This window comes from Pungitius pungitius, chromosome 12 (genome assembly GCF_949316345.1).
Source record: "Pungitius pungitius chromosome 12, fPunPun2.1, whole genome shotgun sequence".
Classification (NCBI taxonomy): Eukaryota; Metazoa; Chordata; class Actinopteri; order Perciformes; family Gasterosteidae; genus Pungitius; species Pungitius pungitius.
The window spans coordinates 296,586-311,123 of record NC_084911.1 but is presented as its reverse complement, the minus strand read 5'-3'; the positions used below and the strand labels follow the sequence as shown (position 1 = coordinate 311,123).

Sequence of the window (14,538 nt, the reverse complement as noted above, 5' to 3'; positions counted from 1 at the left end):
CCGCGCGGCGCTGCGCGTCACCATGCGCAGAACGCACCGCATCCACTAAGCGCAGCCGAGGTTCTGCTGTGGCGTCATTAGAGTCCGTTCAGATCCACATCGGGAACCGAACCGAACCGATCCAGTCTCCCGCTGGATCATCAGCGTTAATTACACGTGGAGGTCATTTCACCGGCACGCGTTCATCATGTGATACAAATGCTGTGCGTTTCAGTGCTATTTAATCATCACATTTTACCGGACTAAAGCTCAGACGTACAACAAGCACTTTTTAATGTAGAGCAACAGTTTAATATTACTCTTGATATTATTTCATTAGAATTTCACCTTCCTACGAATGAGAAAAACTACTTCTCCCAGAAGCCATCGCTTCAGTCCTGACGTCATATTCCCGCGCCCGTGTTCCGCTCGGTCCGAAGCATCGGGGGAGAATCGCGCTTTTCTTCCCGCCGGTGCTCTCCGGTGTCCGCCGTTAAACCCACGTGGTGTGTTGGAGCGCGATGGGCCCCGTGGAGGTAAATCATCCCGTTATTACGAGCACCAACGCGAGCCGGTGGTCAAAGCAAAGCCCGGGCTTCGGCCTGCTGTTAGCTCCGCTTTGTTGTTAGCATGCTATTGGCGTTAAAATGTCGGACCAATAGATCATGTGTGCATTTACAGAGATTAAGGTTCACGCAGGTAAAAGAGCGTCGAGGCTCAGTGAGGAGCGTCTTCTTATTAAAGGATGAACACGTCTAGAGACGCGCACGTGTCACGTGAGAGTTTGAAGATGTTGGTGAATAAACGTTAATAAATCCCAGAAGGTCCTCCCGGTTCGTGAAGCTACTGGTTTACGTGGTGAACATTGCTATCAATCTTCAAAGTGCATCACATATCCATCAGTGCCACGTATGAGATGAATTAAATTAAACAACAACCTGGATTCGATCCCTATGAAGCTAAACCGTCCAAAGGCAGAATCACTGCAGCTCCTCAGTGTCCACAAAGGGTCCAGCAGACACGTGTAGAGACTTCAAGAGGCTTCTTCACCACGACACATCTGGATCAGTTCCATCAAGGGAAGAACACTGCACATCACCATGTTACCTGTTGGTGGTCGTTTGGCTAACCGCGCGATAAGGTGCAGCCTAATGAACCAAGTACATGGACTTAAAAGGAACCAAGTACATGGACTTAAAAGGAACCAAGTACATGGACTTAAAAGGAACCAAGTACATGGACTTAAAAGGAACCACGTACATGGACTTAAAAGGAACCAAGTACATGGACTTAAAAGGAACCAAGTACATGGACTTAAAAGGAACCACGTACATGGACTTAAAAGGAACCAAGTACATGGACTTAAAAGGAACCACGTACATGGACTTAAAAGGAACCAAGTACATGGACTTAAAAGGAACCAAGTACATGGACTTAAAAGGAACCACGTACATGGACTTAAAAGGAACCAAGTACATGGACTTAAAAGGAACCAAGTACATGGACTTAAAAGGAACCAAGTACATGGACTTAAAAGGAACCACGTACATGGACTTAAAAGGAACCAAGTACATGGACTTAAAAGGAACCAAGTACATGGACTTAAAAGGAACCACGTACATGGACTTAAAAGGAACCAAGTACATGGACTTAAAAGGAACCACGTACATGGACTTAAAAGGAACCAAGTACATGGACTTAAAAGGAACCACGTACATGGACTTAAAAGGAACCAAGTACATGGACTTAAAAGGAACCACGTACATGGACTTAAAAGGAACCAAGTACATGGACTTAAAAGGAACCAAGTACATGGACTTAAAAGGAACCAAGTACATGGACTTAAAAGGAACCACGTACATGGACTTAAAAGGAACCAAGTACATGGACTTAAAAGGAACCACGTACATGGACTTAAAAGGAACCAAGTACATGGACTTAAAAGGAACCACGTACATGGACTTAAAAGGAACCACGTACATGGACTTAAAAGGAACCAAGTACATGGACTTAAAAGGAACCACGTACATGGACTTAAAAGGAACCAAGTACATGGACTTAAAAGGAACCAAGTACATGGACTTAAAAGATAAAATGATCTTAAACACTGCTGCAGTGGTTGTGATGCATTTTGAAGATTTCCTGCAATATGTTTGCTGATGAATTCATCTCGTTATTTTCACAAGTGTCACAAAGCGGAACATACCTAGTGTCTCACTGACCCCTGACCTCAGAGACGTCGCCGGGTCTGTGAGGGCTTTAACACATTTAGAGGCCGGACACCTGTTGACCCCTGATGTGCCGATTCAAGTACAATCTTTTTTTGGTTCCTTCTCCTCTCCTTTGTCCTACCTCCTCTCTCCTGCAGCTCCTCCACATGTCCGTCTTCTCGCAGAGTTTCTCTCCCTGTGGACGGTTTCTCGCAGCAGGAAACAACTACGGAGAGATTGCAGTGTTCAGGTGAAGCTTGTGAAGCCAAGCGGCCTTCTGGTCCCCTTTTGGCATTGAACTGATCTTATTATTGATGGTGTTGCAGCCTGTCTGCCGCTTTAAGTCCAGACGCCACGGCCCAGAGTCAGAAACCCGTCCTGACCTTCTCAGGTGAGTGGAAGCAGAGTCCGGGAGGAGCATCTGGTGGAGCTGTCTAATGTCCCACGTTCTCCCTCAGCTCATGAAGGCCCCGTGTTCTCGCTCCTCTCCAACGAGTGTCACCTCCTCAGCGCGGGGAACGGGGAGGTGAGCTGCTGGAGCTGGGCCGAGCTCATCAAGAAGGTAGGCGCTCTGTAACGTGGCCGAGGAGGAACAACGTGTGTCCAGGTGATTGATGCTTCCCTTTGTCTCCTCAGAACACCAAACCTCTGTGGACCAAGAGACCCAACTACAAGTGAGACTCGCCTGTCTGTCTCGTCCCCGTCCCCCCGTCCCCCTGCCTGCTTCTCTAACGTTGTGCTTCTGGTCCTCAGGTCAAGCCTCGAAATCCCAGAGATCAACTCCATGACCTTCAACTCCAGAGTGAGCAGCGCTTCACGTAGGTCTATATGTCAGTGAGCGAGTAGTCCATCAAGTGCTCCTCTCCCTCTTCCTCAGGACAACAGTCTGGTTCTGGCTGGAGGAGACAACAACGTTCACATCCTGGACCTGGAGAGCGGCCTGTTCAAGGTGAGTGGGGGTCACGTGAAGCTCCGCCTCCAGCGGGGAACCCGGGACTCACGCTGGTTCTGCATCTCCAGTCCGTCCTGCAGGGCCACTCGGACTACGTCCACTGCGTGAGCGTCAGGGGCCGCGAGGGCGAGATCCTGTCGGGGGGGGAGGACGGAGCCGTGCGGATGTGGGGTGAGTGGGGGGGGGGGGGGCGCATCTTTGCCCCAGTCCACAGCTTAGTTATTAAAAGGAACATTGTGAATTGTTTCAGACAGCAGGACGGGTCAGTGTGTCCACTGCATCGAGGTCCACAAGTACGAGGTGACACTTCACATGGAGCTCATCCCTCCTCCTCCTCCTCCTCCTCCTCTCTCCCACTGTGCTCCTCCTCGTAGTAAAGTGACTGTGTTGGTTTCAGAGTTGTGCTCGGCCTCAGTTTGGTAAATGGATCAGCTGTGTGACAACGGACTCTGATTGGATGGTGAGTGCACACACACACACACACACACACACACACACACACACACACGCACACACACGCACACACACACACACACACACACACACACACGCACACACACGCACACGGCTGATGACTTCTTCCTGTCCTCCAGCTGTGTGGTGGGGGTCCGTCTCTCTCTCTGTGGCATCTCCGCTCTCTGTCTCCCACCTCCATCTTCCCTCTGATTGGCTGCCAGAGACAGACCAGCTTCTACCAGGACATGGTGAGACGTCTCGTACTCACAAATAAACTAAACCCCAAAACCACCCGTAGCTCAGGGATCATCTGACTAGTAATCTGTGACTCTGTAGATGAGCGATGCAGCGCTCCAATCCCAACATGAAAGTGTCTTTAGTTCCTCCACAACGAGCATTAATCTAGAATCACATGATTCTCCTTCCAGCTGCTACAGAGACACTCGAAGTAGAAAACCTGTCAATCCTTGTTTTAAAAGTAAAACGTACTCATCGTAGTTTAAATACTACATCCCCCCCCCCCCCCAGATCCTGGCCGTAGGAGACGGCCCATCCGTCTCTCACTGTCTGCTTGGAGGAGAAGTCAAAGCTCAGATTCCGTGTTCTCCTCAGAGTCTCAACACCATGCAGCTCAACACCAACAGCACCGATTACAGAGTGAGTCCCTGAACACACCGCATGATGATGATGATGATGATGCATTCAAAGGCTAAAGACTCATGTCTGATGTTCAGGTGCTGACGGTGGGAGGAAGCAGCGATCACATCGACGTGTTCACCAACCTGTCCTACAGGACCTTCTCCTTCACCTTCTAACGCATCAGTGTTTATTTGACAGTTTTGTAATCGTTATTTTGAAGATAATAAAATGTTTGATATCCTTCAAATTCAGAGACTTGATTCATGATTTAAAAAATTTGAACTGAAGTTTATTACGATAGCAGAAGCAAAGTTAGTTTCTTCTGTGGAAATGAACTGGTACCAAGTAGACCACACGTTGCATTCAGGGGCAGAATATATATCGGGACAGACGAGCACCGTTTCCTGTTTGGAAGAGTTCATTTTATGTACAAGCTGCTAGAAACATGGGGCCTTCAGGGACTAAGGAACGACGCCGTGGCGTTGACGGGGGCGGGGCTTCAGGCAGGCCTGGGGGCGGGGCTTCAGGCGGCAGACAGACAGGCCTGGCGGACGCTCTGGGCCCAGGTGTTCAGAACCTCCGTCACAGAGTGTTTGTCGGGGAGCTGCAGGAGTTTGGACGTCATGTTTCTGTGGACCGTCTGCAGGAAGCCGTTGGCACCTGGAGGAGCAGGACATCAATCATCACACGGTCACAGACATGGTCGGTATACAACCACATGGAGACCAAGTGGTTGTGGTCTCACCGTACTGGTCCCCCTCGTCGGCCCAGTAAGGACTCTGATCCGGGTAATCTGCTGGTACGCTGAGCTGCAGAGGAGGAACACTGGGGAGGTTCTTATCATCTGAGGAGGTAAGAGACCGAGGGGTGAGAACACGCGCTAGTGGTCGGTCATGTGATCTGGTTCTAGGGTCTCCTGGTCCTCACCCAGCTTGCAGACCAGGTGCACGGTCCCGTTGTTGCTGCAGTAGGACGGGTCCAGGTTCACCAGGAACTTGACGTCGAGCCGAGCGACTTCTCCCTGAAGGATGTTTGGGATCGACTGACGCTCGTCTTCCTCGTGCTTCCTCTTCCTCCCGGAGAAGTTGGGCCCCCTAGGAACCAGTACCACAACGGGTCAGCTACCAATTCTTCCCTAGACCTGCGTGACACCCCCCCCAGACGTACGTGATGGGGGGTCCGTGGATGGCGGTCATGGCGGGGGCGAAGGTGCGGTACAGCGAGTGGTTGAAGACGGGCGAGCGGATGTTGGCCATGACGGCGTCCAGCAGCGGTTGGCACAGGTACTGCTGCTTGTTGGGCAGCTGGGGGGGCGGGGGGGTGGGCTGGAAACAGGGTCACAGCGTTACATCACAACCCGCTGGTCACCATGGCAACCACCAACACTTCTTCCGTGACCTTTGGTGCCTGAGACTCACCACGGCCATGTCGTTCTTCAGCTTCTCCAGAGCGATCTCACACTTCTGCAGCGTCTTCAGGGGACACCTGACGAGGACAGACGGGTCAGGGGACAGACGGGTCAGGGGACAGACGGGTCAGGGGACAGACGGGTCTCGGGACAGACGGGTCAGGGGACAGACGGGTCAGGGGACAGACGGGTCGCATTGAGGAGGACTCTACCTGGTGTTTGGATCCGTCAGGATGTTCAACAGACTCTTCATCTTACTCAGGTCCTTCTTCCTGTCTGTCGTCACAAACACAACATTAGTATCGTCATGGAGACGAATGATGCTGCAGAGACCACGAGGTCCTTCGTGGGTCGGCGGGTTATCGGACCTTCGTTCTTGTCGATCTTATTGATCATCCTGCGCAGAGGTTCAATGTATTTAGACAGCTGTTTGAGCTTCTCCATGTACTGCTGGTCCTCCAGAGACGTGGATCCAGGTGGACTCATCACAGAGCCGGGGTTCCCTGCAAGACAAGAGGGGGACAGGTGAGACAAAGGATGGGACAGGTGAGACAGTTTGCTGGTCCCGTTGGCGTACCTGGGGTGTTGAGCGGTCCAGGTGAGGGCACGCCGTAGTTGAGGGGGGTCCTGGCGGTGGCGGGGCTCTGTGAGGGCTGAGGGGACGGACTGGGCTGAAACCCCCCCGGGGACGGAGTGGGACCGGAGCTGCACACAGTGTGAGGAAACTGAGCATGAAGCAGAACAGCGGTCGCCTAGTGGGAGGCCGGGTCGTACCTGGCTGAGTTGGGCTGTGAGGGGGGGGGCTGGGGTGACGGCTGAGGGGGGGGAGGCATCGACAGCGGGGTTTGCACCTGCCCAGGTGAAGGCGATGACATCACCGGCTGCTGTTGGGTCTGTGATTGGGCGAGAAGAGACTGAATACCTTGGCAACGAATGGTTTTCACGGCTCCTCCCCTTTGGGCCTCTTTTCATGTAGCGACAGTAGTCTGGTGATGGCGGGCTGTACCCAGCATGCAGTTGGGCGGGTAACTGTATGAACAAGCTGCATAGCTTACACATGGTGGACATGGAGGGGTCAGAGGTCAGAGGTCCAACTGGGGATAAATACCTGCTGTGTTGGCTGTCCTCCTACGGCGGGGGTGGGGGGGTTCTGAGGCATCCGGGTTGGAATCTGCATCACAGGACGGACCAACTTTAGAGGACACACAATAGGACAGGTTAGCACTGTGTCCCTCCCCCACATGCTGCATGTGGACAAAGACACCTGCACCCTGTACGTGGCTCACTGCAACGCATCAAACTACTTGAACCTGCTGGATTAGTTCACCACACTCTTCCTCATTGATGAAGGAGCGACATCAGTTAGATTAACCTTTTATAGGGAGACAGATCTATGACATCACAAAGACCCGTTATGACATCACTTCCTGTACGAGCGCCATAGACGATGAAGACAGGAAGCATTTATTTACAAGAAGACCTTCTGGAGCCGTAACGTTACGTGATGAAGACCACACGCTGCAGCCGAGCGTCCACTGTCCCACAGACTGTATCTATACTGTCCCACACAGTGTCCCTCACACTGTCCCACACCCTGTCTCACAATGTCCCACAATGTCTCACATAGTGTCCCACAATGTGTCCCACAATGTCTCAGAGTGTCTCACAATGTCCCACACACTGTCCCACAATGTCTCACACTGTCTCACACAGTGTCTCACAGTGTCCCACACAATGTCCCACACTGTCTCACAATGTCCCACAATGTCTCACATAGTGTCTCACAATGTCTCACACACTGTCCCACACACTGTCTCACAATGTCCCACACACTGTCCCACATAGTGTCTCACACACTGTCCCACAATGTCCCACATAGTGTCTCACATAGTGTCTCACACACTGTCCCACATAGTGTCTCACACACTGTCCCACACACTGTCTCACAATGTCCCACACACTGTCCCACATAGTGTCTCACACACTGTCCCACAATGTCCCACATAGTGTCTCACATAGTGTCTCACACACTGTCCCACATAGTGTCTCACACACTGTCCCACAATGTCTCAGTGTCCCACACACTGTGAGACATTGCGGGACATTGTGAGACAGTTACACTGTCTCACAGTGTCCCACACAGTGTCTCACAATGTCTCACATAGTGTCCCACAATGTCTCACAGTGTCTCACACAATGTCCCACACAATGTCCCACAGTGTCCAACACACTGTCTCACACAATGTCCCACACACTGTCTCACAATGTCCCACAGTGTCCAACACAATGTCCCACACACTGTCTCACACAATGTCCCACAGTGTCCACACTGTCTCACGCAATGTCCCACACACTGTCTCACAATGTCCCACAGTGTCCAACACAATGTCCCACACACTGTCCCTCATACTGTCTCATAGTGTCCATGTGTGTCCATGCTGCGATGCAGAGAACATCTGGAAAGCGGCTTGGTAAAGTTCTGTTGGTTCATTTGTCTCTTAATAAACTTCTGGATGTTTCACTGCTTCATTTGATCACTTGTCTGATTGTGAATAATATTAATATACAGATTCACACACACGATGCTGATACAGTACATTTATCCTCAGAACTATTAATTAGATTCTTTATCTACTTATTCTGAAAGAGCTGAGATCATTATTCTCATTGGATGAAGCCTCTGATTGGTCAGAGTGACGAGGCATTAAAATGACATTTACTTGTGTGAGATACTTTCACACAGTGAGCAGAGGAGCTCTGTCTCTGCTGTGTGGCTCTGATCAGAAAACGATTCATTGCAAAGTCCGTCGAGCTCTGGTGGCAACAACAGCAGCTACAACGCGCTGCTAACTAGCTAACACGCTAACAGGCCAACTACAAGGTACAAGGCAAGCCAACAATATCCTTCGGCAACTCGAGCCCCCCCCCCTCTGTTGAGGAGCCTCAGGACCTCAGAAGCTCTTCCAAAACTCTGACCCCCCCCAAAGAGGATTTTATGGTTGACACGTGGCCACATGGCCTGCTTTCCCTCTCAGGTGACCAACGGTATCAGAACTTCCTTGACGCCAAATGAAAGTCCTTCTACACACTCCACCGTGACTCCTCCCACAGGTGATCACACATAGAGCTCCTGGCTGCACTCACCTGCCCTGGAGCGCCTGCTGTGGCGTTGTGCTGCGCCTGAGTTGCAGCTTGCTGCAACGTTGCACGGGCCTGCTTTTACACACACACACACACACACACACACACACACACACACACACACACACACACACACACACACACACACACACACACACACACACACACACACAGGGGTGAGTTGGAGTGAATCCATAGTGATGTAATACTCCACTGAGTTCAATGGCCGACCAGCTTCCAGCAATAAGAACCACATTGAGACTTACCTGCAAGGCCTGGATCTTCAGTTGCTGATTGAGCAAGTTGTGCTGACCCGGCGGCTGCTGCTGCTGCTGCTGCTGCTGCACCATGAGATGGATGGATTGAGCTTGGGCTTGAGCTTGAGCTTGGGCTTGAGCTTGGGCTTGAGCCTGGGCTTGAGCCTGGGCTTGAGCCTGGGCTTGAGCCTGGGCTTGGGCTTGAGCTTGAGCTTGAGCATGGGCATGGGCTTGGGCCTGGGCCTGGGCCTGGGCCTGGGCCTGGGCATGCTGCTGCTGGAGCTGCTGCTGCTGGAGCTGCTGCTGCTGGAGCTGCAGCATCTGCTGCTGCTGCTGCTGCTGAATCCTGTTCTGGTGCATCTGATCACAGAGCATGAAGGACAGGTGTCAGTATACGTGATGTTAGGAGCAACTAAAGAGTGATCTTTTCTTTGTCTAAACAACCACTGACCAGTCTCCAACCTCCCTACCCGTCCAACGTCCTTGAGAAAGCTTTGGCATCACAACTCAATCTCCATAACCTCTACAAACCCCTCAAATCCAGCTTCCACTCAAAACACAGCACAGAAAATAACAAGTGACATACTCCTCTCTCCTCTCCTCTCCTCTCCTCTGACTCTGGCCTCCTCACTATCCTCATCTTCATGCCTTCGACATTATCAACCATCATCAATGCAGTACTCCCTTGGTGTACCTGGCCCTGTGCTCTCCTGGTACACCTCACATCTCTCAGACCAACATCAATTCATTGACATAAACAACTGTAAATCCTCCACCTCCTCAAGTACCCACGGTGTCCCCCAAGGGTCCGTGCTTGGTCCTCTACTCTTCTTTATTAACATCCTTCCCTTTGGAAAAATCATCCTTCTACGCCGATGACACCCAAATTGACTTCTCCTCCAAGACCATCACCGCAGTCACCGACTCCACCCTCACTGCCTGTCTCACTGACATTACAGTCCTTACCTTAATAACCTCTGCCCGTCCCACCACCTGCCCCCTTGACCGCATCCCATCCCATATCCTACAGTCGATCGCCCCTGATCTTCTTCCCTTCCTCACATGTCTCATTAACAATGCTTTGTTATCTGGCTGTTTCCCCAACACCTTGAAGGAAGCAAGAGTTAACCCACTTCTGAAGAAACCCACCCTCAACCCTTCGGAAGTAAACAACTACAGACCGGTATCCCTCCTTCCCTTCCTGTCCAAAACAATTGAACGAGCCATCTTCAACCAACTCTCCTCCTACCTCCATAGTAACAACCTCCTAGACCCCCACCAGTCAGGCTTCAAGGCGGGCCATTCCACAGAGACTGCTCTCCTCGCTGTCACAGAACAACTCCACGCTGCTAGAGGCGCCTCGCTCGCCTCCGTGCTCATCCTACTGGACCTTTCTGCAGCATTCGACACAGTAAACCACCAGATCCTTATCCCCGCCCTTCAGGAACTTGGTGTCACAGGATCCGCGCTCTCTCTTCTCTCATCCTACCTTGACGGTCGCACCTACCGGGTAACCTGGGGAGGATCAGTGTCGGAACCTTGTCCCCTTACAACTGGAGTTCCTCAGGGCTCCGTCCTGGGTCCCCTCCTCTTCTCAATTTACACCAACTCTCTCGGCTCTGTCATTCGCTCGCACGGTTTTTCCTATCCCAGCTATGCCGACGACACGCAACTAATTCTCTCCTTCCCCGACTCGGACATTCAGGTGGCGGCACGGATCTCTGCATGTCTGACTGACATCTCCCAGTGGATGTCCGCTCATCACCTGAAGATCAACCCCCGACAAGACCGAACTACTTTTCTTCCCTGGAAGAACCTCGCCCACCCAGGACCTGACCGTTAACTTCGGCAACTCTGTGTTAACGCCCACTCAGAGTGCCAGGAACCTCGGCGTGACACTTGACTCCCAACTCTCCCTGACTGCCAACATCGCAGCGACGACACGATCCTGTAGATACACGCTCTACAACATCAGGAGAATACGTCCCCTTCTCACTCAGAAGCCGGCACAGGTACTGATTCATGCTCTTGTCATCTCCCGCCTTGACTACTGCAACTCTCTGCTGGCGGGTCTCCCAGGTACCGCCATACAACCACTGCAGCTCATCCAGAATGCAGCAGCTCGACTGGTCTTCAACCTTCCGAAATACTCCCACACCACACTGCTTCTCCGTTCACTTCATTGGTTACCAGTGGCTGCCCGCATCCAGTTCAAAACATTGGTACTGACGTACCATGCTGTGAATGGATCGGGACCAGTCTACATCCGGGACATGGTGAAACCCTACATCCCAACCCGCACACTTCGATCTGCATCTGCCAAGCGGCTTGTTCCTCCCTCACTGAGAGAAAAGCACTCGACGAGATCGCGACTCTTTGCTGTCCTGCTCCCAGATGGTGGAATGAGCTCTCCGATGACATCAGGACTGCAGAGAGCCTCTACATCTTCCGTCGAAAACTCAAGACACACCTTTTTAGACTCTACCTTGACTAAAACACTAGCAAACCGTAGCACTAACAAATGATAGCACTTGAATTGTACTTATAATAGCACTTTTCTATAACATGTTTTGTAACTGCTTATTTGATGAAAAATGTACTTTCTTGTTACTTGTTTTCTGAGTTTGTATCTATGTGGAAATGCACTTATTGTACGTCGCTTTGGATAAAAGCGTCAGCTAAATGACATGTAATGTACATCCTGGATGCAACAGAACCTTCTCAAACTCAACTGCAATAAATCTGAAATACTGATCATCAGCCCTACCACCCTCATCCGCTCAGCCCTTCTCTCTAAACATTGATGGTTCCATCGTCACCCGCTCCAACCTGCTTGGACACCTCGGTACCATGCTCGACCCCAACCACATCACCAAGACTGCCTTCTTCCACCTCAGCAACACTGCAAAGCTCCGGTCCTCCTTCTCCTCTTCTGTCATTACAGAAACTCTCATCCATGCCCTCATGACCTCCAGACTCAACCCCTGCAACAGCTGAATACAACTCCAATACGTGCAGAAGTCTGCCACTCGACTGCTCACACCCCCCCGCCGCCATCAACACATCCCCCGGTCCAACGCTACCGGATAGACTTCAAATCATTACTACTCACCTACAAAGCCCTAAGCAACCTGGCCCCCACCTCCCCCTCCATGCTGCGACCTGTTGCCTCAGGTCCGCCGATGCCAACACCCGGAAGACCATCAGGACCAAGTGCTGGAGCTGGGGCGAAAGGGCCTTCTCAGCCACTGCACCCCCCCCTGGAAGGCCCTCCCATCCGTCCAGCTCCCACCCCGTCATCACTTAAACAACCCCTATAAAGCCACCTGTTCAACCTCGCCTTCACCTGCTTCCCCTGCACCCCATCCTCAACGGCTCACAGCTTGTCCTCTTCATTTCGACCCAAATGGGCCATTTGTTGGTTTGTTCTTATATAAAACAAAAGTACAACTGAAGTATTAACCTTGAACATCTCGATTTAATCAACCGCCCGAGGGGTCTCGCAGCAAGGCTACATACTTGGTTCTGCTGCTGCTGGTTCTGTGCCTGCTGGTTCTGGTGCTGCTGCTGAAGTTGCTGGTTCTGGTGGTGTTGCTGCTGTTGCTGTTGTTGTTGTTGTTGTTGTTGTTGTTGCTGCTGCTGCTGTTGCTGCTGCTGTTGCTGCTGCTGCATCCTCAGCTGCTGCTGCACCTGGAACTGCTGCTGCTGCTGCATGCTGTTCTGCTGCTGGAACTGTTGGAACTGCGGCACCATCTGCTGCATCGGCATCTGTCCCGGAGCCCCGACTGCAGGGGGGAGAGAAGGAGATGAAGGACACAACCTGGTCAAGAGGTCAGGTCACACACACAGGAGACACACTCACTAGCTTGCGGGTTTCCGGCCACCCCCGCCATGGGATGCTGGCTGATCTGCATCGGCCCCATGGAACCCATCCCCACCACCGGAGCGGTGGAGGGCCGAGGCCCCATCCCCATGACGCCGGGCCCCCCCCCGACCCCAGTCAGGTTAGTCAGGGCGTTCATGGGATCTGACGGAAAAGGCAGACCAGATGGGGTTAGGCGAGTCCGGCAGAGGAAAAGAAGTGAACCAGAACCAGAGTCCACTCACCTGGACCTCCGTGCGTCTTCTTATCTGTGAATGAGACACAAGGTGTTACCGTGTCTGTTCATCCCTTAATCAAAGCTGATCACAGACAGGCTGCATCTTTCCCACGGTCATGTCGTTTAAAATAATAAACCGTTCATTCTATTCTCTTCAGGAAATGAACACAGCAGAAAGGAGATGATGGAAGATTGTCAATAGTTTAATATTGGGTCTGGCTGGCGTAAACACAGGATATTTAAGTAATATTGTTGACAAAACAATGGATTATTTCAGGTATTTTAAACTAAAAAGTTTGAGTTTGACTACTGAGGCTCAGGACTTTTATTTTGAAAATGAAAACAGACAGAAAAATGTGACAGAAATGAAAGAAGCTTCCTTAGAGTTAAACGTTGGACACTTACGGATGTCTCTAAAGTGAATGATGAGCCTCGCCACCAGAGACAAATACTCCTCCTGTGAAGAAGGAGTGAGACGCGTCACGTTCACACATCTGAGACGCACATGTTCATCCATGCAGATAGATTTCAATGTATTATACTTACTCTGGATTTGGCTTTGACATAAACATGGTTTTCCATGTCGTTGCTCGACTTAGTGTGTGCAGTTCCTGCCTTCCTCATCGCCTCCTCGCTGGGGGGGACATTAGGATCAATAGCCGATAATCAGCAGATCAAAGCTGATCAGCCCACAGATGGTGGTCACGTGTCAATTTTAAAGAAGTAATGTGAATAAGAACTACAGAGAAACAGTCTTTGTGTACAAAATTATTATTTGGCAGCAAGGTTATAAAACCGTTGTGACGTTATGAACGTTAAACACATTAATGTTTGAGGCAAAGAGTTAACTGAACCCGCTGAATGAACTTCAAGTTAGCAGCTAAAATGCTAATAATAAAACATGATCGACTGTTTATTTCTTAATTGTACGCAGGCCGAATTAAAACGGGGACGCGCAGCGTTGTAAACACCCCCCACCCGGGTTCGTAGGCTCGGGGTCCCGCTGGCTTTCGATGGTTCCGTTTTAAATTGGACCCTTTTGAAGCGCGCTCTGAGGTGACGTGCTTTCCTGTGGAGCTAATGTTAGCTTAGCTCCTCGGGCTTTCTCACCAGACACCAGTAACACTGATTTTAGCCCCAAAACACAACACAGAAAACAACCGTCTCACATCTGAGCGACGACTTTCTGCCGGAACTGCGGACTCCTCCAGTCGCTGTCCGGTCCCGGGACCTCCATGGCAGAAAGGACGGGTTCGTGCTGGAAGAGTTGAATGTTTTCCTCCTGCTCTTCCTCCTTCCGCTCGGAGCAAAATGGCGGCTGCTGTGTTTTCTGGAGAAAAAAAACTCGGTACCGCCGCGTTCTGGACGAGCGAGGAAGTACTTCTAATAATACTGA

At 51.2% G+C, this 14,538-nt stretch overlaps 2 protein-coding genes across 5 annotated transcripts; one reads left to right on the top strand and one right to left on the bottom strand.

The window, feature by feature from the left end:
* Positions 1 to 372: 372 nt before the first annotated feature.
* On the top strand, positions 373 to 4,483 carry thoc6 (THO complex 6). Its single transcript, XM_037477251.2, has 13 exons — positions 373 to 515; positions 2,348 to 2,439; positions 2,516 to 2,580; positions 2,648 to 2,751; positions 2,826 to 2,863; positions 2,943 to 2,991; positions 3,067 to 3,138; positions 3,210 to 3,312; positions 3,392 to 3,441; positions 3,539 to 3,601; positions 3,735 to 3,845; positions 4,126 to 4,254; positions 4,332 to 4,483. Exons 1-13 carry the CDS (start codon positions 501 to 503, stop codon positions 4,410 to 4,412), a joined length of 972 nt encoding a protein of 323 aa, XP_037333148.2. The 5' UTR covers positions 373 to 500; the 3' UTR covers positions 4,413 to 4,483.
* Positions 4,484 to 4,509: 26 nt separating this feature from the next.
* Positions 4,510 to 14,465, bottom strand: med15 (mediator complex subunit 15). 4 transcript variants are annotated; one of them, XM_037477224.2, is made up of 18 exons: positions 14,312 to 14,465; positions 13,689 to 13,776; positions 13,548 to 13,599; positions 13,150 to 13,173; positions 12,905 to 13,069; positions 12,562 to 12,827; positions 9,052 to 9,402; positions 8,789 to 8,860; positions 6,753 to 6,836; positions 6,419 to 6,537; positions 6,222 to 6,349; positions 6,013 to 6,147; positions 5,857 to 5,920; positions 5,655 to 5,721; positions 5,404 to 5,561; positions 5,164 to 5,330; positions 4,982 to 5,080; positions 4,510 to 4,896 (listed from the first exon to the last, which is right to left on the bottom strand). In XM_037477224.2, the coding sequence occupies exons 1-18, from the start codon at positions 14,377 to 14,379 to the stop codon at positions 4,760 to 4,762; spliced, it is 2,244 nt and encodes a 747-aa protein (XP_037333121.2). In that variant the 5' UTR covers positions 14,380 to 14,465; the 3' UTR covers positions 4,510 to 4,759. The 4 variants fall into 4 exon arrangements, with proteins under 4 accessions (XP_037333121.2, XP_037333123.2, XP_037333122.2 ...); XM_037477226.2 differs by having other exon boundaries at positions 6,753 to 6,815; XM_037477225.2 differs by having other exon boundaries at positions 8,789 to 8,857.
* Positions 14,466 to 14,538: the final 73 nt, after the last annotated feature.